The sequence below is a fragment of the Ornithorhynchus anatinus genome, chromosome 8 (assembly GCF_004115215.2).
Source record: "Ornithorhynchus anatinus isolate Pmale09 chromosome 8, mOrnAna1.pri.v4, whole genome shotgun sequence".
Classification (NCBI taxonomy): domain Eukaryota; kingdom Metazoa; phylum Chordata; class Mammalia; order Monotremata; family Ornithorhynchidae; genus Ornithorhynchus; species Ornithorhynchus anatinus.
In genome coordinates, this window is record NC_041735.1 from 4,491,151 (window position 1) to 4,515,482 (window position 24,332).

General features: G+C 48.6%; 2 protein-coding genes across 5 annotated transcripts in view; one reads left to right on the forward strand and one right to left on the reverse strand.

Moving 5' to 3' along the window:
* CCPG1 (cell cycle progression 1) overlaps positions 1 to 1,000 on the forward strand; it is a 39,271-nt gene extending 38,271 nt beyond the window's left edge. For 3 of the 4 annotated variants that reach the window (XM_007669257.4, XM_029070739.2, XM_039912850.1), the window contains one exon: positions 217 to 1,000. In XM_007669257.4, coding sequence (XP_007667447.1) covers positions 217 to 403 — 187 coding nt within the window. In that variant the 3' untranslated portion in view covers positions 404 to 1,000. The remainder of the gene's footprint in view (positions 1 to 216) is intronic. The other variant, XM_029070740.2, reaches the window with a different exon arrangement.
* On the reverse strand, positions 989 to 23,693 carry PIGB (phosphatidylinositol glycan anchor biosynthesis class B). The gene is made up of 12 exons (XM_029070741.2): positions 23,542 to 23,693; positions 17,677 to 17,812; positions 17,004 to 17,121; positions 13,997 to 14,101; positions 12,677 to 12,807; positions 11,217 to 11,357; positions 7,580 to 7,631; positions 6,485 to 6,696; positions 4,428 to 4,492; positions 3,308 to 3,524; positions 2,648 to 2,828; positions 989 to 1,330 (listed from the first exon to the last, which is right to left on the reverse strand). Exons 2-12 carry the CDS (start codon positions 17,805 to 17,807, stop codon positions 1,190 to 1,192), a joined length of 1,494 nt encoding a protein of 497 aa, XP_028926574.1. The 5' UTR covers positions 17,808 to 17,812; positions 23,542 to 23,693; the 3' UTR covers positions 989 to 1,189.
* Positions 23,694 to 24,332: the final 639 nt, after the last annotated feature.

A 24,332-nucleotide genomic window follows, 5' to 3' on the forward strand; every position in this document is an offset into this window, starting at 1 on the left:
GCCGCGAGGACGCGGCCGAGAGCAGGATTTCGGGAAAAGCCGCCTTGGGGTAGCGGGGCCCCCGCTCGAGTAGCTGTCCCCTCACCTCTTCTCCGAGACCGACCGGCAGGAAGCAGGGCGGGGCGCGGTGGGGCGAGGTGACTAAACCGGCACCTCGTTCCGATTTTCAGAGAATGTTTTCTAACGGCTCAAAAAACTATGTTTGCTGATTTTCAGTCGACCCGATAAGCGTCGTTCGGTAAACCTTGAAAACGCCAAGCACCGAAAACAAGAGCTGCAGCGTCCCCAGCCACAGCGTGCTAAACGGGAAGGTAAATGGCACAGACACGACCGTACCCACGGAAGGCACATGGCCAACCTTGAGATTGAACTGGGGCAGTTACCGTTTGACCCAAAATACTGAGCGGCAGGATCTGAACCCGCCCCCGTTTCTCAGAGGAACCCCCGAGGGAGGTGGATGCTCCGGCCTCTTCGACCTTTAAAGCGAAAGAAATTGAAGTTTTATCTCCGAGAAGGCGTCGTCTCTCATCTCGTATTCGGTGACTTAAATGCTGTTACTCCCGAGCTTCTTATCTTGCATTTCTCCTAGTTTCGCTTTGCTGACGTTCTTGGCGATGGCAATAATCACTCGGTCGCGGTTTTTTTTTTTTACGACGTCGGAAGGCGGGCATGCGGTAGTTTGGGGCGTGGGATGAGGCTTTCGTTGCAGTTTAATGGAAAGCAAGCTCAGAGCGTACCCGACCTACAGATTAACACCGTGTGACGTGTTCGACTTAATGTAAACCTCCTTTTTGAAAACGTACTTGAAGCGGGGCGGGGGGCGGCTCATCTGTTCACGTTGTGTGATCTGACTCTTGCTTCTTGTCTTTCGTGGGGACGTGGGGAGAATTGTGCTCCATTCAGATGAGCTTGCTGCCTTCTTCACTCTGTGAGATTCCTTGCCCGGCCGACTGTTGCGGAAGGATAAATAAAGTAACGCTATGGGTTTAAAAAAAAAAAAGGTTCTTTATTTAAAAAGTTAGCTTGAATGGAAGAGGGGAGAAAGAGGAACTGTATGGGTCACACGGTGTTTTAGCGGTCGTTACCCCCAAGCTTCGTCGTTTTTCCCCAACGAAACCAGCCGCTTTTCGTCTTAGACCAAACAGCCCGGTCCCGTCCTTCGGCTAAAACGGCTCAGCGGTCCAGCAGGTCATCTTGAACCGGGCTGCCCTTCCCTTTTCTTTCTTTCGTAGACGTATATGTGGCTTCCCGTGCGCCCCTCAGGCACGTGAGTATGAAAGATCACGGTGGTTCGTTCGTAGCCCCGCGGGGCCAGAAAGCCCTTCAGTTCCTGAAAGGAGACGTTAAAACGGTCACTTGGAGACAGGTCTTTCAAGGGTCTTTGGAAATGCTAACGTGCGCCAGGCCCAGGATTCATTCATTCAGTCGTATCTATTGAGCGCTTACTGTGTGCAGAGCACTGTACTAAGCGCTTGGAAAGTACGGTTCGGCAACAGGGACGATCCCTCCCGACAACGGGCTCACAGGCTAGAACGGCCAGGATGGAGTTGTCTATGTGGTTAAAGCAGATGCAGTGCCAAGAAAATACTGTAAAATCTGGGGCTCCCAACCCAAACATCTGTTAGAGCAAAAGGGTGAGTTTTAATGGAAAAATCAATAATAATAATAAATAATTATTGTCGAGCACTTACTGTGTGTCAAGAACTGTTCTAAGCGCTGGGGTCGATACAAACGCTGGTGTCCTGTTTTTGTTTTGCTCTGTTTTGCTTTGCTGTCTCCCCCGTTTAGACTGTGAGCCCGTCACTGGGCAGGGATTGTCTCTATCTGTTGCCGAAGCAGCGTGGCTCGGTGGAAAGAGCCCGGGCTTGGGAGTCAGAGGTCATGGGTTCGAATCCACGCTCTGCCACTTGTCAGCTGGGTGACTGTGGGCAAGTCACTTCACTTCTCTGTACCTCAGTTACCTCACTTGTAAAATGGGGAGTAAGACACTGAGCCCCACACAGGACAACCTGATGACCTTGTATCTCCCCCAGCGCTTAGAACAGTGCTCTGCACATAGGAAGCGCTTAACAAATACCAACATTACTACCATTGTCCATTCCAAGTGCTTAGTACAGTGCTCTGCACATAGTAAGCGCTCAGTAAACACTACTGAATGAATGAAAGGTTGGACACCTTCCCGGTCCCATCTGGGGCTCACACTTGTAATCCCCATTTTATAGGGAATTGAGGCACAGGAAGTGAAGTGACTTGCTCAAGGTCACACAGCGAGCCACTAGACCAGGCATACTGCTAACGCCCATCACAGAGGCAAGCCAGTGAGAAAGGGGGACCCTCTCCCCGTCCCTCACTCGTCCTCACCTCGGGCACTTGGCCGAGGCCAACTTTCAGTCCACCGCTTGACTCCGGGTGAAGAGCCAGGTGGGAGGAGCAGATCTTCCCCTCTTCCCCGGCCTGACAAAAGCGGGAGTCTGGAGAAGCCCAGCGGAACTGGGCTGGACAGTCTTCGGGGACAGACCCAGAACCTCTTAGGTGAGGCCCACCCGACAACCGCTTTTTCTGGATTTGTCGTGGCCAGGGATACCGGCTCCCCTTACCCTAACGCCCCAACTTTCCGCCCCGAGTGTCGACAGAAAAGTTTCCTCACCTCCTCTAAAACATTGAAGAAGATCAGATGAGTGGGCAGGAGCGCCTCGCTCTTGAATTCCCCATTCAGCCAGCTCAGGGGATCTGTGTAAAATAGATCCGCTTCATCCACATAGTTCTCTGTTCCAGTCAGATCCGGGGGACACTCGAGGAATCTCATTGGCAGTCGACAATGGACGTGGCTAAAAAATAAAAAGTCAGTTCCTGCAATTATGAGTTATTTGGATACCCAATATAACCCTGAGATTATTTCTCTCCTCCCCCACGACTGCCTGCAGGGTTGACACCCCGAAGCTGTTAGGCACCCAGGTGCCAGGGTCTCTAGGGGTGGGATCAGGTGGGGGGGTCAGCTGTCCGCAGCCTGAGATAACCACTGTGGCCCCAGGCGGAGGAAAATGGTAGCCCTGGGGCCCCTTGGCACCCCGGGAGGCCCCCAGAAATCCTTGGCTCCAGTCCTCTCTTCCCCCGCCACCCAGTACGTTTTAGAAGGCCTAACTTAGGATACGGGTCCCGTCTCAGAGTTTCACACCCTCCGTCCTCAGTCACCTTGATGTTTCACCTTAATCCGATCGATATTAAAAAAGCCCGGTCTCTGTGCCACCCCCATACCGGAAACACCCCATCCGGGCCCCTTCTGCCCCAGCGCTGGACGGCGACTTACCTGTACAGAGGAGTCGAGTGGCAGGGCATCAGTACCAAGACCGAAGCCGGGGAGGGGCCGGGCGCGTCGGCGGAACACAGCCCTCGGACGTGAGCCATGACGTCCAGAGCGCCACGTTGATGAACCAAGCCCGTATAGAGGGCCGGGAGCGCGTTGGAGAGGAGCAGGAAGCTCACTGCGGGCCTCCTCCACGTCTTTAAGGAGTTGAGGGAATATCCTACATGGAGACAGTCAATATTCGGTCGTATTTATTGAGCGCTTACTATGTGCAGGGCACTGTACTAAGCGCTTGGAATGGACAATTCGGCAACTGAGACAATCCCTGCCCAGCGACGGGCTCACAGTCTAAACGGGGGAGACAGACAACAAAGCAAAACAGAACAAAACAAAAACAAGACAACCTAATGACCTTGGATCTACCGCAGCGCTTAGAACAGTTCTTGACACAGGGTAAGTGCGAGACGTCAAAAATGTTGTCTCTCATCAGCCATCTGCATTAGGGGAAAAAATCTGAGGTAGTACATTGTGAGAATTGGTAATTAATTCCAAAAAACAGCAACATGTGAAGTGTGAAATATGGCATTTTTATTTTTCCACAAGCCACATGCCCCAGGAGTGTAGCGGTCTTCCACATTTAAAGGTTAATGAGAATTTCTGAGTGAACATGGCTTTGTTCCTTTTCAAATCCTCTGAGGGGGTCTCAACTTATTGAACATAGGAAAGTCTTTAAATGGTAGATATACTGTCCTGGTAATCCATGAACATGTAGCAGTGTTTTAAATTAAAAGGACTGTCCCCCTTTTCCCTGAAAATTTAGGCCCCGTAGTTAAATAAAAGCCGGCTAGGCAGAAGATTGCCTCGGATGGTAAATCTTGAGTAAAACATTTCAAGTTTCGGGTTTTTGGGTTTTTTTCTTTTCACGGGTGCAGGGGTCAAAAGGAAGGGATACAGCAAGCAGCTGGACGGCTGGGTGGCCCGGTGAGGTGAAAAGAAGCAGAGTGGGGAAAAGCCACCCGCACTCTTAGCCAGCCCGGGCCGGGTTGGAGGCAGAAGGAAAGGGCTTTCTTTGTCAAGGGTGAACCTCTTAGCAGTTTTTAAATGGGCAAATCCAAAAACTTACCACAGAACACCATGCAAAACGGCAGGACGGGATAGATGAATCGGAACTCTTTGTGACTCAACGTGCTGCAACACACCAGGCCCGGAATTAGAGAAGAGGCATCGAACGGGGCTTTTTTTTGGAATTTATCATTTAATGAAGAAAAACATGCTGAAGAAAAGCGGGTGAAACTCAACATAAAACCGTAGTTTCCAATTAGGAGTCAACAGGTGGTAGTACTGTCACTATAAAGAACATTTAAATCGTAGCCTCCAAGAAGCCGACCTTTTCTTCCCCACCATATTCGCCCTCCCTTCTGCTTTGCCTAGGAACTTGGGATTGTATCCCCTTAAACACTCTGTTTCCCCACCTCATCCCACAGCACTTATGGAGATAAACTGCTGCTGCTTCCCCCATCTGGAAATTTCCTTTTAATATCGGTTCCCCCTCCCCCCCACATTACACTGTAACGAGATTAAGGGCAGGGAACAGCGCTTGAATTGTTCAAACTGAACAACTGTTCAGATTGAACAGTCTACCAGTGCTTGAATTGTTCAAACTACTTAGGACAGTGCTCTGCGCACAGTAAACATGCTCAGTAAACACCCGTGGTCGAACTTTTTCTCCCTCACAAACTTAGGCAAGGAAGTATACTTGAGGTGCGTTTCATTACATTCTTTCGGTGGAAAAGGAGTAAAAGTGGTCAATTTTTTAAGGTTAGACTACTTTGCTCATCGCTTAGTAAGAACTGTGGCATTTACTGTTGTACTGTACGTTCCCCAGCGCTTAGTACAGTGCTCTGCACGCAGTAAGCGCTCAATAAATACAATTGAATGCATGAATGAATCTGTTAAGTACTTACGTACTAAGCACTGGGGGAGATCCAAGATAAATGGATGGGACAGAGTCCTTGTCCAATATGGGACTTACAATCCAATCTCTGTTTTACAGGTGAGTAAACTAAAGCCCAGAGAAATAAAAATGGGGATTAAGACTGAGTCCCATGTGGGACACGGACTGTGTCCAACTTGTTCAGCTTCTATCTACCGCTTAGTACACTGCCTGGCACCTAATAAGCACTTAAATACCTTTAAAAAACGACAACAAACCAACAATAACACAAAAAAAACTATAGGCAGAGGCAGGGCTCATACCCAAGCCCCGTTATTCCCAGAGCAGGGCTGTTCAGAGAGGCCACGTGCTTTCCAAAAGTGAACAGTTCCTGAGACTCTGTGTGGGTGTTAGCCATCAAAAATAAAACGGAAAAATTTCTTAGAAGGAGTTGTGTTTCTCTAGGGAAGAACAACACAGTGACATTCCCAGCCCACGACGATCACACTCTCAAACAAGGGACACTGACAGAACTGTCTAGTGATAAATAATTGAATTCCTTCTCTGATTAAGACCTCTTTTCCCCAGCTCGGTCTCCCTTCTGCATCATCTGTGCGCTAGGACCTGTGACCTCTGGACGTTTGATATTCACCCCAACCCCACGGCACTTACGTATCTTTAAATTCTGTAATATAGATTCCCTATTTATTCGTATTATTGTCTGTGTCCCCCCTAGACTGTCAGCTCTTCATGGGCAGGGAACATGTCTGCCAACTCTCCCAAGTGCTTAGTACGGCACTCTGCATATAGACATTGTTTAATAAGTACCACTGATTGACTGAATACACAACTCAATCAATTGCCAAAGTGCCGAGTGTGGGTATAGATAAACTCGAGATGACTGATCGTGGGGGCCAGCATGGCCTAGTGGAAAGAGCCCGGGCCTGGGAGTCAGAAGGTCGTGGGTTCTAATTCCTGCTCCGCCACTTGTCTGCTGTGTGACCTGGGCAAGTCCCTCCGCTTCTCTGGGCCTCAGTTACCTCATCTGAGAATGGGGATTGAGTCGGCGAGCCCCACGCAGGACAAGGGGCTGTGTCGAACCCCATTCCCTTGGATCCACCCTGGCGCTTAGGACCGTGCCTGGCACGTAGTAAGTGCTTAAATACCATCATTATTGGGGTGATGGCAGTCAGTCAGGGAAGACTTGCTGGAGGAAGGGGTGAGAAGAAACAGAAACCAAATCTTACCTGTAGACCAGCAAAGTCCACACCACAGCTATCAGTAGAATCCGGGCCCTCTTGGGGGCACGGAAGCAGCCATGAATGAAGAAAGGGAAGTGCGTCCCCAAGACGAGCGGGAAGCCTTGGGTGAGGTACCAGTGCCAGGGATGGGACCCATAAAACGTGCTCAGGTTCTGCAGCACGTTAAACTTCAAGAAGTTGAACTGAACTAATATCCACTGTCATCGAGGGAGAGAGATTGGGAAAATCCAATTCAGGAACTGGTCACAACCTTTCAAAAAAACACCAAACCCATTTCCAACCCTTCCTGATTGAGGTACAATCATGTGCCACGAAAGGGCACCGCCACGCTCGTTTAATCCCAATTTACATGGTTTCATTTAATCGTATTGATCGAGCGCTTACTGCATACAGAGCACTGTACTAAGCGCTTGGGAAAGTACAATCCAGCAGTAAATAGTGACATTCCCTGCCCACAACGAGCTCACAGTCTAGATGTGACAATCCTCCCAAGTTAGCGCTACGGCTAAGGAGCCTCGATTTTAGCCCTTGGCTAGGCTCGCTGGACCAAGATGTGCTTTTAATTAGTTTGTACAGACCTTTTTTTAATCGGATCAATCCATCAATTGCATTTAGGGAGCGCTTCCTCTTTGCACCGCACTAAGTGACTAAGCGCTTAGGAAAGTACATCGTAATAAGAGTCAGTAGACGCGTTCCCTGTCTACAACGATCTTACAATCTAGAGGGGGAAGCGGACGATATGGAAAAATAAATTACAATATGTGCATAAGTGCTGTGGGGCTGAAGGAGGGGTGAATAAAAAGTACAAATCCAAATCCAAGGATGACCTGAAATTATGCTTTGTCCACCTAGAGAGAGCAGCATATAATTGATTTCTTTTGTTGTCCACTTCCAGATCAGGGCACATCCCGATCACCTCTCCCTACTCCACTTCCCTCCTTTCTGTCCACCTCCATCCTACCCAAATCACTCCATTTTCTAACTAGAAAGCGTCAACACAGGTGATAAGATCAGGCCATCGAGGGTGACAGAAGCTTACCCAGCTATCATTTAAGTGGCTGATATTGCATCACGACTTACCTCCCCAAAAAATATACGATCAATTATCAGAGACAAACCCAAAGTGGCAAGCCTGCAAAATAAAAAGTTATTATTAGTTCGCATGCAGAAATGAAATATTTAGTCCTCGCACTTGTTTCCCAAAGCCACTTCTTTATGGTTTTATTCCTCTCCATTCCCTCCTCAGAAACTACTGCAAATTTTTAATGAACCCTCATCAAAGACCAGCTGCCCACTGAACGGTTCCAGGTTAGTCGGTCAGTCAGATTTATCGAGTGCTTACTGTGTGCTGAGCGCTGAACTAAGCGCTTGGGAGAGCACAATATAACAATAAACAGACGTATTCCCTGCCCATGGCGAGCTGATGATCTAGAGGGGGAGCTAGGGAAGTGTATATACCCAACCGTCTAATAATTATTGTGGTATTTGTTAAAACACGGGGCTAAATACAAGGTAATGGGGTTGGACACAGAGAGTGATGCGCTCTACTTGAGACAGGTGATTGCCGGCCTTTGTGGGCGGAGCAAGGAAGGAGGTATGGCCTTCTCTCCCTCTCTACCAGGTAACCTGGGCCAATTAATGACTGCCATATGAGCCACAGCTGAGACGCCTAAGGCAGATAAAAGGCGGTTGCGTTGTAGCGTGAGGAGACGAGCACTGAGGGAGAAGCATCCAGAGCAGAAGCAGAGAGGACTTGGCAGCAGAGAAGAGGCAGCGGCAGAACGGGCTCCCTTGAGTGGGAGGACTGGTACTGGACCCCTGGTGGAGTGGGGGTGAGTGTGTGTGTACATGGCACTCCCCCGCATCATTATAAAACTAACTAAAAAAACCTTTCCACGGTAACATCGGTGACGTAGTTTGACTCTACCACCTATCACCGAGGCTGCCCCGATCCAGGAAAGTCCAGGTTGGTACGAGCTGGGGGCTCGCGACGCCAACTTGGTCTGGGCACGTCTCTAAGCGTTCTGGGTGTTTCTCACACTGCCCCCGCCACCCCCACGAACCCGCACCACCTCTCCTCCGTGCCAGTGAGGAGACCGCCCCGATGGGAAAGAAAAGCCCCCCACAAAACCCAGGGAAGAGTGGTGGCTGCTGTAGCCATCGCAGTGTCTAAGGGTGGGCTTTGGGCTCGGGGCCACCAGGAGCTGAAATTCTTTAGCCACAGCACCTTACTGATTTTTATTTTCGCTCTGTAGATTTGTCTTTGATGTTGCTTTAATGGTTTCGCTATCTGTCCTCCCCCGTCAGTCTCGGCTTGTGAGCCCCTTAAGAGGCAGGGACGGTGTCTAATTCCCACCTCTGTGTTTTCCCAGTGCTGAATTCAGTGCTCTCTACACCCTGAGCACTTAATTACTATTATTCCATAAATACCGTGGATAGAGTATTGGATTTGACCCTAATATATTTTAGGAATTGTTTATAGCAGATGAGGTGTTCTACTTAATCCCCGATCTCTCTGTATCACTCTGAGGCCTGAAATTTTGGAGGAAGGGACTAAAAGAAGGGAAGCTAAGTGACTTGTCCGAGGTCAAACAGCAGACCAGTGGTGGAACTGGGATTAGAACCCAGGTCCCCCAACTCCCAGGCACGTGGTCTTTTCATTAGAGGCACGCTGCTTCTCTACGGTTGGGGGCTTCCGGCTTGGGGGTTGATAGGACGGGCCCTCGCCATGCCATTGGAGTTGATAATAATACTAATAATGTTGGTATTTAAGCGCTTACTATGTGCAGAGCACTGTTCTAAGCGCTGGGGGAGATACAGGGTCATCAGGTCCACATGAGGCTCACAGTTAATCTCTCACAGAGATGAGGCTCACAGAGAAGCAGCGTGGCGCAATGGAAAGAGCATGGGCTTTGGAGTCAGGGCTCATGAGTTCGAATCCCAGCTCTGCCACTTGTCAGCTGTGTGACTGTGGGCAAGTCACTTAACTTCTCTGTGCCTCAGTTCCCTCATCTGTAAAATGGGGATTAAGACTGTGAGCCCCACGTGGGACAACCTGATTCCCCTATGTTTACCCCAGCGCTTAGAACAGTGCTCTGCACATAGTAAACGCTCAACAAATACCAACATTAGTTAATCCCCCTTTTGTAGATGAGGTAACTGAGGCACAGAGAAGTTAAGTGACTTGCCCACATTCACACAGCTGACAAGTGGCGGAGCAGGGATTCAAACCCATGACCTCTGACTCCCAAGCCTGGGCTCTTTCCACTGAGCCACACTGCTTCTCATTTGTATCCACCCCAGCGCTTCTTACAGTACCCGGTACATAGTAAGTGCTTAACAAATATTATTGTTGTTGTTTTAATGGGCTGCAGGAAACTGCCCCAGCAGGGCAGCGCTCCCCCAGGACTGAGTCCAGACCCCCTTCCTGTCAGGCTTCCACCCTGCGCCCCACAACTGGGTCCAGGCTGGGCTGGGCTCTGAATCTGCGGCCCCCGCCGGGGTCCCTCGTGACTTCCCCGCGATCGGTGATCTAGGGCGAGGGAGTGAGCCTCCTGGAGAAGAGAGGCAGCTGGCCAAATGTGTGACTTCACAGTCATGCTACTCGTTTTATTTTAGGGGACACAACTGGCCACAGGCCTGCCAGGGGAGAGAAAAACAAGGGAGGTTACGGTGACTTTCACACAGCTTGGAAACCACTAAGGCCTCTCCAAGTAGTTTTGCTAGTAAAGACCCAATATAGGCTTCCTACCCCAGTAGCCCAGGAAGCTAATCAACCCCTTCTCTAAAGACTATCTTTAAATTATATATACTATATTGTATATTTTATATTATGCTATGTATTATAATATATTATATAACATAATATAATCATATATATTACATAATATATCATTATTATATATAGACATACATATATATTCATGTGCACAGTTGCATATGTATATTTAAATATTTATAAATTACTTACTCCTATTCATGTCTATTTCCCCCTCTAGACTATAAGCTCCTTATGGGAGGGGATGTGTCCTCTAATTCTGTTCCATTATACTCTCCTAAACACTTAAAATAGTATTTTGCGCATGGTAAGCACTCAGATATCATCGACTGATTGAATAACTTGTCTTGGTGGAGCTTATAAAATGTGGAGAGCCACCAGTCCACTTACTTTGTGTTTTTCAATGATTCCCTTTCTATGTTTTGGCAGCACCACTCCATTCACTGGGTTTGATCGCTGTACTGAAGGCTGGCATGAAGTGACATGTTCCCTATCTTTATATAAATAGCTTACTATTATTTCGAGTAATATCGCTAGTAGCATCATGTGTTTTAACATGTGCTGAGCCAGATACACGATAACTACATCTGACACAGATCCTGCCTCACGTGGGGCCCACACACTAAGAGGGAGAAAGAACAGATTTTTTTTTTTTAAATTACCATTTTACAGATGACAAAACAGGTCCCGAAAAGTTAAACAACATACCTGAGGTCACGAGGCAGGGAAGTGGCATAACTGTGACTAGAATTGGGGTATCTTCCCAGTAAACCATACTGCCTCCCCTTTCAGCAGTTTGAGGATCGGCTCAAATCAGGCCATCCAACTTTTTATTGAAATAACTTCCTTGGACTCCATCCCTTTGAGCGGGAGGGGCCACCCCAACTGTAATTCTTACAAGTTTCAACCCCGAAAGAAACGGATGAAAGCGACACTCACCCTACTGGTACAAACCGGTGCAGAACCAGGTTCGGTTTCTTCGGTTCTTGCCAGAAGTGTCTGAAGAGCAGGGGCAGCCACGGAATGAGGGCCGTCGGGCGAACGACGAAGGCGACAGCTACCAGGGAGGGGTATTGGAAGCTTGAGCACGTGGAAAAGAATTATGGTAAAATTTCAAGACCCGGACCGACATTCCCCAACCCTGAATGCCAGCGAGCGAGCTCCTTTTAAAATTCGGGACCCTCTCGGATGGCAGCCATCAAAACTGCAGCCTGGACTGAGGAACAATGGGCTTTCTGAGGCGGTCAGTGGACACAGTTTAAGAATAATAATAATGATATTTGTTATGTGCTTACTATGTGCCAGGCATTGTTCTAAGCACTGGGATACATAGAAGATCATCGGGTTGGACTCCCTGTCCCAAGTGGGGCTGACAGTCTCGACCCTCTTTTACTGATGAGGTGACTGAGGCGCAGAGAGGTGAAGTGACTTGCCTGAGGTCCCATGGCAGGTAAGTGGAGCTGCCAGGATTAGAACCCATGACCTTCTGACTGCCAGGTCCATGCATCAGACAGTTCTGCTTGCCAGTGAATGACTCTTGTTTTGGCCAGCCAAAATAATTACAGGTTGAGGGCGAAGTGCGGGTGCTTAGTGCAGTTTTCTGCACACAGTTGACATTCAAATGCTACTTTTTTTATGGTATTTATTAAGCTCTTACTAGGTGCCCAGCACTGTACTAAGCGCTGCGGTAGACATAAGCTAATCGAGTTGGACACAGTCCCTGTCCCATATGGGGCTCAGAGTCTTAATCCCCATTTTACAGATAAGGGAAGTGAGGCACAGACAAGTGAAGTGACTTGCCTAAGGTCTCACAAAGGCGACATGTGACAGACAAGTAAAATCCAGGTCCTTCTGACTCCCAAGCCTGTGCTCCATCCACTAAGCTACACTGTCCCATGCTGCTCCAGACCGAATGATTGACTAAGCCACTTCTGAGGAGCAGTGGGGTCTAGACGAAAGAACGCAGGCCTGTGGGTTAGAAGACTTGGGTTCTAATCCTGACTCTGCTGGTTCCCTGCTGTGTGCCCTTGGGTGAGAGGCTTCACTTCTCTGTGCCCCAGTTCTCTCAACTGTAGGATTCAAGACAATGTTCACCTTCCTACTTAGCCTGCGAGCCCCAAAAGTGGGACGGGTTCAGTCTGACCCCATCTTGTATCGACCCCAACGCTCACACTGGTGCTTGACACACAGTAACAGCTTAACAAATACCACAATTGTTCTGAAACTCTGACTCAGAGTCCCGCGAGGGCTAATGTGTCGTACGCAAGGGAGTCAGCCGCTAGACTGCAGCGAAGCAACGTGAGAGGCTGCAACTCGGCAGAGAGGTAGAACTGCAGGTAATTTAGGGGGTCCCCGTGGCACTCTAACAATAGATTGTGAGGAAAATTAGGATGGCTCACCTGTTCATCGTCTTTGAACCTTCCAGAGGGTAGTAAAAGAGAGCAAAGGTGGTGAGAACTGTTTCCATCGTGTTGGTTAGTGTCCTGGTACAGCAGTACCAGGTAAACCAAGAGCACAACTGGCAAAAGAACTAAAAACAGCATGTGAAAGGAGACTGAAAGAGCTAACCGAACACCTTAGGATCCACAAAAACAAAGGACAGACTCTGAAGACAGCCAAGAAATCCTGCCAGACTGCAGAAATCGGGGTAAATGGGCAAATTAGAACTTGTGGGAAAGAAGGTGCTTGTTAAGTATAAAGGCCAATAGTTCTAGCTGAGGTATTTCTGGCCCTTTCATTTTTTTTAGATGACATTTAAGTCCTTACTATGTGCCGGGCACTGTACTAAGCACTGGGGTAGATGAAAGCGAAGCAGGATGGCCACGGTCCCTGTCCCACATGGGGCTCACGGTCTTAATCCCCATTTGACAGGTGAGAGAAGTGAGGTATAGAGAAGTTAAGTGAGTCGGCCCAAGGTCACACAGCAGAGGAGTGGCAGAGCCGGGACTAGGAGGTGGGTCCTTCTGACTCCCAAGCCCGGGCTCTATCCACTCGACCTCGCCGCCTCTCTTCTCACGAGATCGGGGCAGTGCGGCAGGGGTGGTGTGGAGCCGTCGGGGACGGGATCGGCCGCCCAGTGCCACCATTCATTCATTCGCTATTTAGTGAGTGCTTACTATGTGCAGAGCACTGTACTAAGCGCTTGGAATGTACAATTCGGCAACAGATAGAGACGATCCCTGTCCATTGACGGGCTTACGGTCTAATCGGGGGAGCAGCCGAGCGTGAGGCAAATGAACCAGGCCACACTCCCACCGAGAGGGAATCACTGGGCAAGGAGGAGAAATGAGCTGTCTACTCTTCCCCGATAATCCAACCCATGTCAAAAGGACCTCACCTTTCCCAGGTGGCGTCCAAAAAGGCGTCTCCGGGGAGCCCAGAGGGATAAGTTGCTCCTTAGGAGAGTGCTTGGTTACAACCTACTCTAACCCTGCACCCACCGGGAGCCCGGGCTGGAGCAGGAAGTCGGTTGAGGGGAAGAAACGGGAGTCGTTGTAGGGGGCTACCAGGTCACTCTACCGTTGTGAAGCTCTGTGAAGGGGCTCCGCCTAAGGCAGGGGCCGCCTAAGTGGACCCTGGCTGCCTTCAGCTCAGGGTTAACAAGGCACTCAAATGCTTCAAAATCAAAAGTTCCAGCCTGCTTAATCTGGGGGCCCTGCCCTTAGAGATCCCGTAGCCGGCCCTCACGGGAGGAGGGAGCTTCCACAGCCAAGACTTACCACCCATTTGGCCAGTTCCTGGTTTTCCAACCGCTTCGCTAGGGTGTACAGCTTCACGTCTGCCACGGCTGACAAAACCGCCTGGGCGAGCCTAGGCCCCCAAATCTACAGCAGCAGAGGGAGGAAATAATAAATAATACTATAATAACATAATATCGATACAATTATATTAATACTAATATATACTAACATGCCACACGTAAATATTTACTATTATAACAAATTTCAATACAACACAATACATTATTATTATTAATGTTAATAATACAGAAAATGAGATTCCTAATCCTTTCTGACCTCCTAGAGTATATGCACTTTCTCCCCCTTTGAGAGAAAGAAGCCGAGCTAGTCTACTCGACTCCCTTGCGGCAACTTATGGATAATAATAGTAATGATAATGATATCTGTTAAGTGCTTACTATGTGCCAAGCACGGTTCTAAGCGCTGGGCTCGGTGGTCCCGTGTGGGGCTCACAGTCTAAGTCCCCATTTTACAGATGAGGTAACTGAGGCACAGAGAAGTTAAGTGACTTCCCCAAAGTCACATAGATGACAGGAGGAAGAGCTGGAATAAGGCGATGCCCTGCTAATCGGGAAGACAAATCAAATCTGTGGTGTTATTTAGAATTTGGAGCTATTCTCAACTGCCCCCAAACCAATCCCCACAGCATTTCTGCTCCTATATTGGCTCGTGCTCAAACGCAGGGCAAACTCACTCCCAAGAGGTGGTTTTTGGAATAACGATGCCTTTTTCAGCACCGTTCTGGTTATACAGCCTCCCGATACGAGATCGATAATCCCGAGAGCCAGTGATATCCACGGGAACCAGCTTTTCATCATTTGAAGCTGTGTAAGCTTAACGGCTCAGCCAAGTAGAATCAGCAGTCCTTACTTTTGCTACAGACTATTACTGGCCAGGGGCCATTTGGAAGACTAATTCTTGAATCTGTAATTTAATGGCAAAAACTGTTGAACTTTTTCTATGGAAAAAGCATCCCACCAAATCCCGAAATCAGTAGTTGGACCCTTATCTGCTCCTTTCCTTGAATTCCTGCAACTTGGCTTCCGTCCCCCCGCACTTCATCGAAACTGCTCTAAGGTCAAATGACCTCCTTGCCAAATCCAAAGGATTCTACTCCATCCTAATTGTTCTTGACCTCTCAGCAGCCTTTGAAACTGTGAACCACTCCCTTCTCCCGAAAACACTATCTAAGCTTGGCTGCATCAGTCAGTTGTGCTTACTGTGTGCAGAACATTGTACTAAGCATTTGGAGAGTACAACGGAACAGAGTTGGTAGACACATTTCCTGCCCACAAGAAGCTTAGGGTCTAGAGGGCTGCATTAACATTGCCTTCTCCTGGTTCTCCTCTTATTCATTCAATAGTATTGATTGAGCGCTTACTACGTGCAGAGCTCTGTACTGAGCGCTTGGTAATGATATTTATTAAGCGCTTACTATGTGCCGAGCACCGTTTTAAGCGCTGGGGTGGTTACAAGGTCATCAGGTTGTCCCCTGTGGGGCTCACCGTTTTCATCCCCATTTCACAGATGAGGTCACTGAGGCCCAGAGAAGTGAAGTGACCTGCCCAAGGTCACCCAGCAGACAAGCGCCAGACCGGGGATTAGAACCCATGACCTCTGACTCCCAAGCCCGGGCTCTTTCCACTGAGCCACGCTGCTTCTGTCTCCGGCCGCTCCTTCTCAGACTCTTGGGCAAGCTCCTCCTCTGCCTACCACCTTCTAACTTTAGGGGTGCCCCAAGCCCCAGTTCTGGATTCCCTTCTGGTCTCCATCTCCACCCGCTCCCTTGGAGAGATCGACTGCTCTCAAGGCTCCAGATACCATCTCACCAAGGTCAACTTCCAAATCTAACTTTCCAGTTCCAAACTTTCTCCTCCTCGGCGACGTCCCATCTCCTCCCGCCTTGGAGACATCTCTACTTGGAGGTGCCGCCGGCACCTCATGCCTAACGTGTCCAAAATTGAACTCCTCATCTTCCCACCCAAATCCTTTTCGCTCCGCAGCGATCCCATCGCTTTCGACACCACCACTCTTGTCTCACAAGTTCCCAAACTTGGCACTTATCTCTGACTCCTCTCTCTCAACCTGCTTACTGCTAGAAAATCTTCACGACATTTGAAAACCCACCCCTTCTTCTCCATCCAAACTACCAAGGCTGTTCCATACACTTCCTTATATCCTGCCCCAAACTCAACATCAGCCTCTGCCCCGCCCTCCCGGCCTCTAGCCTCTCCCCTACCCAGTTCATATTTCATTCTGCTGCCCGGATCACTTAAAACAAAACAAAAAAACCAATTCTGCACATCTCCCTGCTTCTCAAAACTCTCAAGTGGTTGCCCATCCATCTCCTCATCAGGCAGAAACTCCTCACCATCAGCTTTCAGGCACTCAGCGCAGTTCTCTTCCTCTTAACTACAACCCAGGTCGCAGAATTGTACATTCCAAGTGCTTAATACAGTGCTCTGCACATGGTAAGCGCTCAAATACGACTGAATAACTTTTGCTGCTCTAACACTATCCTACTCATTTGATTCTTGATCTAGTCTCTTGCTGCTGACTCCTCGCTCGCCCTCTCCCTCCTACCTGGACCTCGTCCCCTCTTTATATCCGACAGACTATCACTCTCCCCATTATCTCCTCTAGGAAACTTTCCCTAATTAACCCCTCATCTTCCCACCCTATTCTCCCTCCCTTCTGTGTTGCCTACACACTTGGGCCCACACCCCCAAAACACTTTAATAATCACCCCCCGGCCCCCAAAGCGCTTATGTATATAGCCTTATTATAATTACTGCTTTCCCCTACCTGTAATTTATTTTCTGTCTCCCCAGTTAAACTGCAAACCCCTTGTGGATAAGGATTATGTCTACCTCTCGAGCGTTTAGTTCAGTAGTCTGCCCCTGGTAAGCCCTAAATCAATACCACTGAATGATTGCTCAAGTCAGAATATCACATGAAACCGACTGTTCACTTTCATTTAACTTACCAGCAACTGAACACCATCCTTACCCAGGAGTTGCAGAATCTTATAAATTCCCGCAAAGACTAAGGGGTAAGAATAACCCCTGAGTCCTTCAATCCACTCCCAGGTCAAATAGCCATAATTAATAATATTAAGGATTTACTGCACACAGTTTCGAAGCAAAACTTTTTTCCCAGGAGGATCTGAGAAAACACCATCACGTTTTTTAATGGCAGTTGTTAAACGCTTACTATGCGCCAGACACTGTACTAAGCGCTGGGGCAGATATGAGATAATCAGGTTGGACACAGTCCCTGTCCCACATGGGGCTCACGGTCTTAATTCCCATTTTACAGATGAGGTAACTGAAGCACTGAGAACTGAAGTGACTTGTCCAAGGTCACAGAGCAGAACAGCGGTGGACCTGGGATTAGAACCCAGGTCTTCTGACTCCCAAACCCGTGCTCTCCCCTCTAGCCCACTCTGCTTCCCAACATCTGCCTCTGTTCAGATGCCTAAGAAAATGTCATCTAATTCCATGTGTATTCTCCCAAGCACTAAGTAGTAGGTGCGAAGCAAACACTCCTGATTGATTGGGATTTCATCTATTTGAAAACTGGAATTGAAAACTGGCCCCGAAGAGCACACGGTCTTAGTTGTGTGGAGGGGAAGCAGGAGGAGAAGCTTTAAAGGATATTTAAAAACCATGTGATGTGCCACTTCAAGCGACTGCCAATACTCATCCGGAACAAAGCTCGTCTGGACTAAAAAGCAGTTTATAACACGTAAAGAGATGGTAAACAAGACCAGGTAAGTGTTTTCGCCCATAAGATCTGAGAAAATAAAGCAGATAATTGCAAGGTAAAAATAGCGCAGATTCAATTCCAAGACCGTTCAAGTGACTTGATCAAGAGATGCAGGTATTGAGCGCCCAGTTAACTGACCACGCCCCCCCACCCTCCCACAGGTCTCTCACCCCAAAGACCTTAGGAGGCTTCCGCTGGGTCCGCCGCCTACCTTCTATCAGGGGAACCAGTAGCAAGAAACCGTCAGTGGCCCCTGCCTTCTACCTGTAGTCCTGGCATAGAGCGGGAAAGAGTCTGCCCTTCTTCCCCATCATCATCCCGGCTGCAAAAACTCATCATCTTCCATGCCCGCTACCCTGGAAGCTCCCTGAGGACAGAGGTTGTGTCTGATTCTATTGTACTCTCTTCCCAAGCGCTTAGTACAGAGTCCTGCCCACATAAAAACCGTCCTGCCCACATAAAACATCTAATAAATGCTCCCCATTGGTCAGACTCCTACTAGATGATACTCTCTATAGTGCTGAACTTTTTGTAAGGTATTTAAATGCTCACCATAAGCCAGGCACTTTTAAAAGTAATAATTACGGTATTTAAGCACTCACTCTAGGCCGGGCACATAGCGCTGGGGTAGATACAGTCCCTGTCCCACAGATGGCTCATAGTCTTAATCCCCATTTTACAGATGAGGTCACCGAGGCACAAAGAAGTGACTAGCACCAGGTCACTTTTATACACCTCAGTGAGGAAAAAAACCAGAGTAATTGCTAGTTTATTTCTTATCAAATCTGGGAATTCTTTGCTCTGGCCTGCCACCTTGGCATTATTCTCAACTTAAGTCTCTCTTTCCATATGTGTGTTCGGTCAGTCACCAAATCCTGTCGATTCTACCTTGACGACACTTCTACAACCTCCCTCTTTCTCTCCATGATGATGATGGTATTTGTTAAGCGCTTACTAGGTGCCAAGCACCGTTCTAAGCGCTGGGGAGGATGCAAGGTGATCAGGTTGCCCCGTGTGGGGCTAACAGTCTTAATCCCCATTTGACAGATGAGGGAACTGAGGCACAGAGAAGGGAAGTGACTTGCCCAAAGTCACACAGCTGACAAGTGGCGGGGCTGGGATTAGAACCCACGACCTCTGACTCCCAAGCCCGGGCTCTTTCCACTGAGCCACGCTGCTTCTCCATCCAAACTGCCATCTGATATCATGGCTTGACGACTCCTCCAGCCTCCTCTCTGACCTCCCTGCCTCTGGTCTCTCCTTTCCCTAGTCCAGGCTTCTCTTCTCCCCAGATCATTTTGCTAAGGACAAAAAAATATATTCTGTGCACACCTCCAAAACTTACAAGAGTTGCCCGTTCACCTCTTCGTCAAGTCCCAACTCCTCACCTCCGGTTTTAAGACCCCCACTTGGCTCTCCCCCCTTACCTCTCCTTCCTCCTCTCCCACTCCAACGCAGCCTGCGCACTTCACTCCTCTTTCATTCATCCCATCGTATTTATCGAGCGCTTACTGTGCGCAGAGCACTGTACTAAGCGCTTGGAAAGTACAATTCGGCAACAGGCAGAGACAATCCCTACCCGACGACGGGCTCACAGTCTAGAAGGGGAAGACAGACAGTAAAACAAAACAAGTAGCCAGGCATCACTACCATGAAACGATGAACACCAACCGGCTCACTCTGCCTTTATCTTGTCTCTCTTGCTGTGGACCCCTTGCACGTTCATTCACTGGGCCGTATTTAGTGCGTGCTTACTCTGTGCAGAGCACTAAACTAAGTGCTTGGGAAAGTACAGCCCAACGCCAAACGGTGACAATCCCAGCACATGCCCTTCCTCCTGCGTGGAACTCCCTTCCCTTTCATATTCATCCATTCAGTAGTATTTATTGAGCACTTACTATGTGCAGAGCACTGTACTAAGCACCTGGAATGGACAATTTGGCAAAAGATAGAGATAATTCCTGCCCATTGATGGGCTTACAGTCTAATCTACCCCAGTGCTTAGAATAGGGCTTGGCACATAGTAACGGCTTACCAAATACCATGATTATTATTTCATATCCAACAGACCACCAATATTCCCCATCTTCAGAAGCCTACTCAATCAAAACTCCTCCGGGAAACCTTCTCTAACCCCTCATTTTCCCACCTGTGCACTTCTCTTCACACCCCCTACCATTTTGACATTCACCCCCCACCGCACTTATGTACTTTTATACTCTTCCCCTATCTATAATTTGTCTCTTTCCCTTACTGGACTATAAAATCCTTGTAGACAGGGATCGTATCTACCAACTCTACTCTCCCCAGTGCTTAGTACAATGTGTTGCCCGAGAGTAGGCACTCAAATACCACTGAAGGATTGAAGATATCTAATACAGTTAATAGGCAACCTACAAAGACCCATCATCGGGAACGCAGTATATTAAGACGTGTGGTTTGGAATCTCCCCAACAGCGCAGAGTTTGTGTTTATCACTTTATTGTTTATTGACTTAAGAGGATTGGTTAGGTAATTATTTTATTAGTTTACAAATCTCCCCTTCATCCCTACGCTAGTTGCGGCACCCGGATTCCCAGTTCCATACACTTTACAGAGCAAGAATATCAGAATTCACCATTTGTTCCATGCTTTATCCCCTATCTGCCAATATCTTTTGAATTTGTTGAGTGCTTTTATCTTTCCCAGTTTGACACCAATTATCATTTTTTAATGGCATTAAATGTTAAGCGCTTACTATGTGCCAGGCACTGTACTAAGCCTTGGGATAGATCCAAGCAAATCAGGTTTGACACAGAAACCATCCAGTGCGGGGCTCACAGTCTTAATCTCCACTTTACAGGTGAGAAACAGGGTGACTGAATGGAAAGAGCCCAGGACTGGGAGTCAGAAGACATGGGTTCTAATTCCAGCCACTCCACTTATCTGCTGTGTGACCTCGGGCAAGCCACTTCACTTCTCTGTGTCTCAGTTACTTCATCTGTAAAATGAGGGTTAAGACGGAGAGCCCCACGTGGGACAACCCACTGACTTTATATTCATTTAGTCGTATTTAGTGGGCGCTTACTGTGTGCAGAGCACTGTATTAAGCGCTTGGAAAGGACAATTTAGCAATCCAGAGAGAAAATCCTTGCCCGCCACAGGCTTATGGTCTAGAGGATAATAATTATAATTATGGGCCTTTAGTGCTTATTATGTGCCATGCACTGTTCTAAGCACTGGAGTAGAAACAGGGTAATCGGGTGGTCCCACATGGGGCTCACACTTTTAATCCTCATTTCACAGATGAGGTAACAGGCATGGAGAAGTGAAGTGACTTGCCCAAGGTCACACAGCTGACAAGTGGCAGAACTGGGATTAGAACCCACGTCCTCTGACTCCCAAACCCAGGCTCTTTCCATTAAGTCAGGCTGCTTCTTGCTTAAAACAGCGCTTGGCACGTAGTTAGCGCTTTCAGAAAGACCATAATTATTACTGTTATTATTACGGGCGAGGTAACTGAGGCCCAGAGAAGAGACTTGCCCAATATCAAACAGCATCTGCCAACTGTGCTGTAGAAGTCTCCTGAGCGATTAGTACAGGCTCCGTGGGTAGGGAAGCAGCATGACATAGTAGATAGGAGCAGAGGCCTGGGAGTCAGAGGGTTATGGGTTCGAATCCCCGCTCTGCCACTTGTCTGCTGTGTGACCTTAAGCAAGTCACTTCACCTCTCTGGGCCTCAGTTCCCTCATCTATAAAATAATAATGATGGTATTTAAGCGCTTACTATGTGCCAAGCACTGTTCTAATAATAATAATAATGTTGGTATTTGTTAAGCGCTTACTATGTGCAGAGCACTGTTCTAAGCGCTGGGGTAGATAAAGGGTAATCGGGTTGTCCCACGTGAGGCTCACAGTTAATCCCCATTTTACAGATGAGGTAACTGAGGCAAAGAGAAGCTAAGTGACTTGTCCACAGTCACACAGCTGACAAGTGGCCAAGCCAGGAGTCGAACTCATGACCTCTGACTCCAAAGCCCGGGCTCTTTCCACTGAGCCATGCTGTTCTAAGCGCTGGGGTAGATAGAGGGTAATCAGGTTGTCTCACGTGGGGCTCACGGTCCCAATCCCATTTTCCAGATGAGGGAACTGAGGCACAGAGAAGTGCGGTGACTTGCCCATAGTCGCACAGCTGACAAATGGCAGAGGCGGCATTAGAACCCAAGACCTCTGATTCCCAAGCTTGGGCTCTTTCCATTGAGCCACACTGTCCAACCTGATTTGCTTGTATCCACCCCAGAGCCTGGTACAGTGCCTGGTGCTCAGTAAGCGCTTAAATACCACAATTATTATTATTAATAAGTAGCACCGATTAATTGATTGCCCCTCAACTGTGAGGCTGGTGTGGGCAGGGATTTTCTCTCTTTATTGCTGTATTGTACTTTCCATGCGCTTAGTCCAGTGTTCTGCACCCAGGAAGCGCTCAATAAATAGGACGGAATGAATGAGTGAATGAATGACTGACGGATGCCACCTCCCCGGCCACCGGGTGCTTAGAGAGGCAGCGTGGCTCAGTGGAAGGAGCCCAGGCTTGGGATCATAGGTCGTGAGTTCAAATCCCAGCTTCTCCCCTTGTCAGCTGTGTGACTTTAGTTAAGTCACTTCACTCCTGTGGGCCTCAGTGACCTCATCTGGAAAATGGGGATTAAGACTGTGAGCCCCATGTGGGACAACCTGATCACCTGGTCTCTCCCCCAGTGCTTAGTCCAGTGCTCTGCACACAGTAACCTCTCCACCTAGAGCAGGGCTTGGCACATGGTAAGGGCTTAACAAATACCAAGATTATTATTATTAATTGTGCTTTCCAAGCGCTTAGTCCAGTGCTCTTCACCCACTAAGCTTGGAACACTTAGAACAGTGCTTGGCACATAGTAAGCGCTTAACAAATGCCATCATTATTATTATAAGTATGACTGTATGAATGGCTGAGTGAATGAATGACTGAGTGAATGAATGAAGGAATGAGTGAGGGAAGGAATGAGTGAAGGAATGAATGAGTGAGTGTGTGGAGTGAGTGAGTGAATGGAGTGAGTGAAGGGATGTGTGAATGAATGAATGGAGTGAGTGAAGGAATGAGTGAATGAATGGGTGAATGAAGGAATGAGTGAGGGAATGAATGAGTGAATGAATGAGTGGGTGAAGGAATGAGTGAGTGAATGAAGAAATGAATGAAGAAATGAATGAGGGAATGAAGGAATGAGTGAAGCAGTGAATGAGTGAATGAAGGAATGAGAGAGGGAATGAATGAGTGAATGAAGGAGTGAGTGAATGAATAAATGAGTGAATGAAGGAATGACTGAAGGAAGGAATGAGTGAGGGAAGGAATGAGTGAGGGAAGGAATGAGTGAATGAAGGAATGACTGAAGGAATGAATGAGTGAGGGAAGGAATGAGTGAGAGAAGAAATGAGTGAGAGAAGGAATGACTGAAGGAATGAATGAGTGAGGGAAGGAATGAGTGAGGGAAGGAATGAGTGAGAGGAGGGAATGAAAGAATGACTGAAGGAATGAATGAAGGAATGAGTGAGGGAGGGAAGGAAGGAAGGAATGAGTGAGAGAAGGAATGAGTGAGGGAATGAATGAAGGAATGAATGAACGAACGAATGAGTAGGTGAAGGAATGAGTGAGGGAATCAGTGAAGGAATGAGTGAGGGAAGGAATGAGTGAGGGAATGAAGGAGTGAGGGAATGACTGAAGGAGGGGTGTGGGCGTGGCTCACCGCGGCGGGTCCCCGGCGGCCCGGCCCGGGCGCGGCTGCACAGTTGGGACTTGCTCTTCCTCCGCTTGGGGCTGTCCGGGGAGCGGGAGGCCCGGGACGGGAGCCGCCGCGCCCCGCCCGCAGCCCCACGGCCTCCCGCCCACTGCTCCTCCTCCTCCTCCGCCGCCGCCGCCGCCGCCGCCGCCGCCATGACGGCCCGCACTCAGGCCCCCCCGCCCCCTCTCACCCGGACCGGAAGTGACGCACGCAGCCGCCCCGACGCCGGGCCTCGGAGGGGAGCGCCACTGCGCCTGCGCGCGCCGGGCTCGGCCCGCGGCGATGGGCCGACCGACCCCGCTCCTCATTCATTCATTCATTCATTCATTCATTCATTCATTCATTCATTCATTCATTCATTCATTCATTCATTCATTCATTCATTCATTCAGCCAGCCATTCTGTTGCTGACTTGTTCATTCCAATCGCTTAGTACAGTGCTCTATCTGTACAGGGACTGTCTCTATCTGTTGCCGACTTGTTCATCCCAAGCGCTTAGTACAGTGCTCTGCACATAGTAAGCGCTCAATAAATACTATTGAATGAATGAAAGGTGATCAGGTTGTCCCACAGGGGGCTCACAGTCTTAATCCCCATTTTACAGATGAGGTAACTGAGGCCCAGAGAAGTTAAGTGACTTGCCCACAGTCACACAGCTGGCAAGAGGCGGAGTCGGGATTTGAACCCATGACCTCTGACTCCCAAGCCCGGGCTCTTTCCACTGAGCCACACTGCTTCTCATGAATGAATCTATT

Coding starts and splice junctions, on each gene's coding strand:
- PIGB (XM_029070741.2), bottom strand. CDS start 17,807: ATGGGCGAAAACACTTACCTGGTCTTGTTTACCATCTCTTTACGTGTT. Junction 7,632..11,216: donor CACCGGTTTGTACCAGTAGG/GTGAGTGTCGCT, acceptor TTTATTTTGCAG/GCTTGCCACTTTGGGTTTGT. Junction 6,697..7,579: donor ATCGTATATTTTTTGGGGAG/GTAAGTCGTGAT, acceptor CCTCGATGACAG/TGGATATTAGTTCAGTTCAA.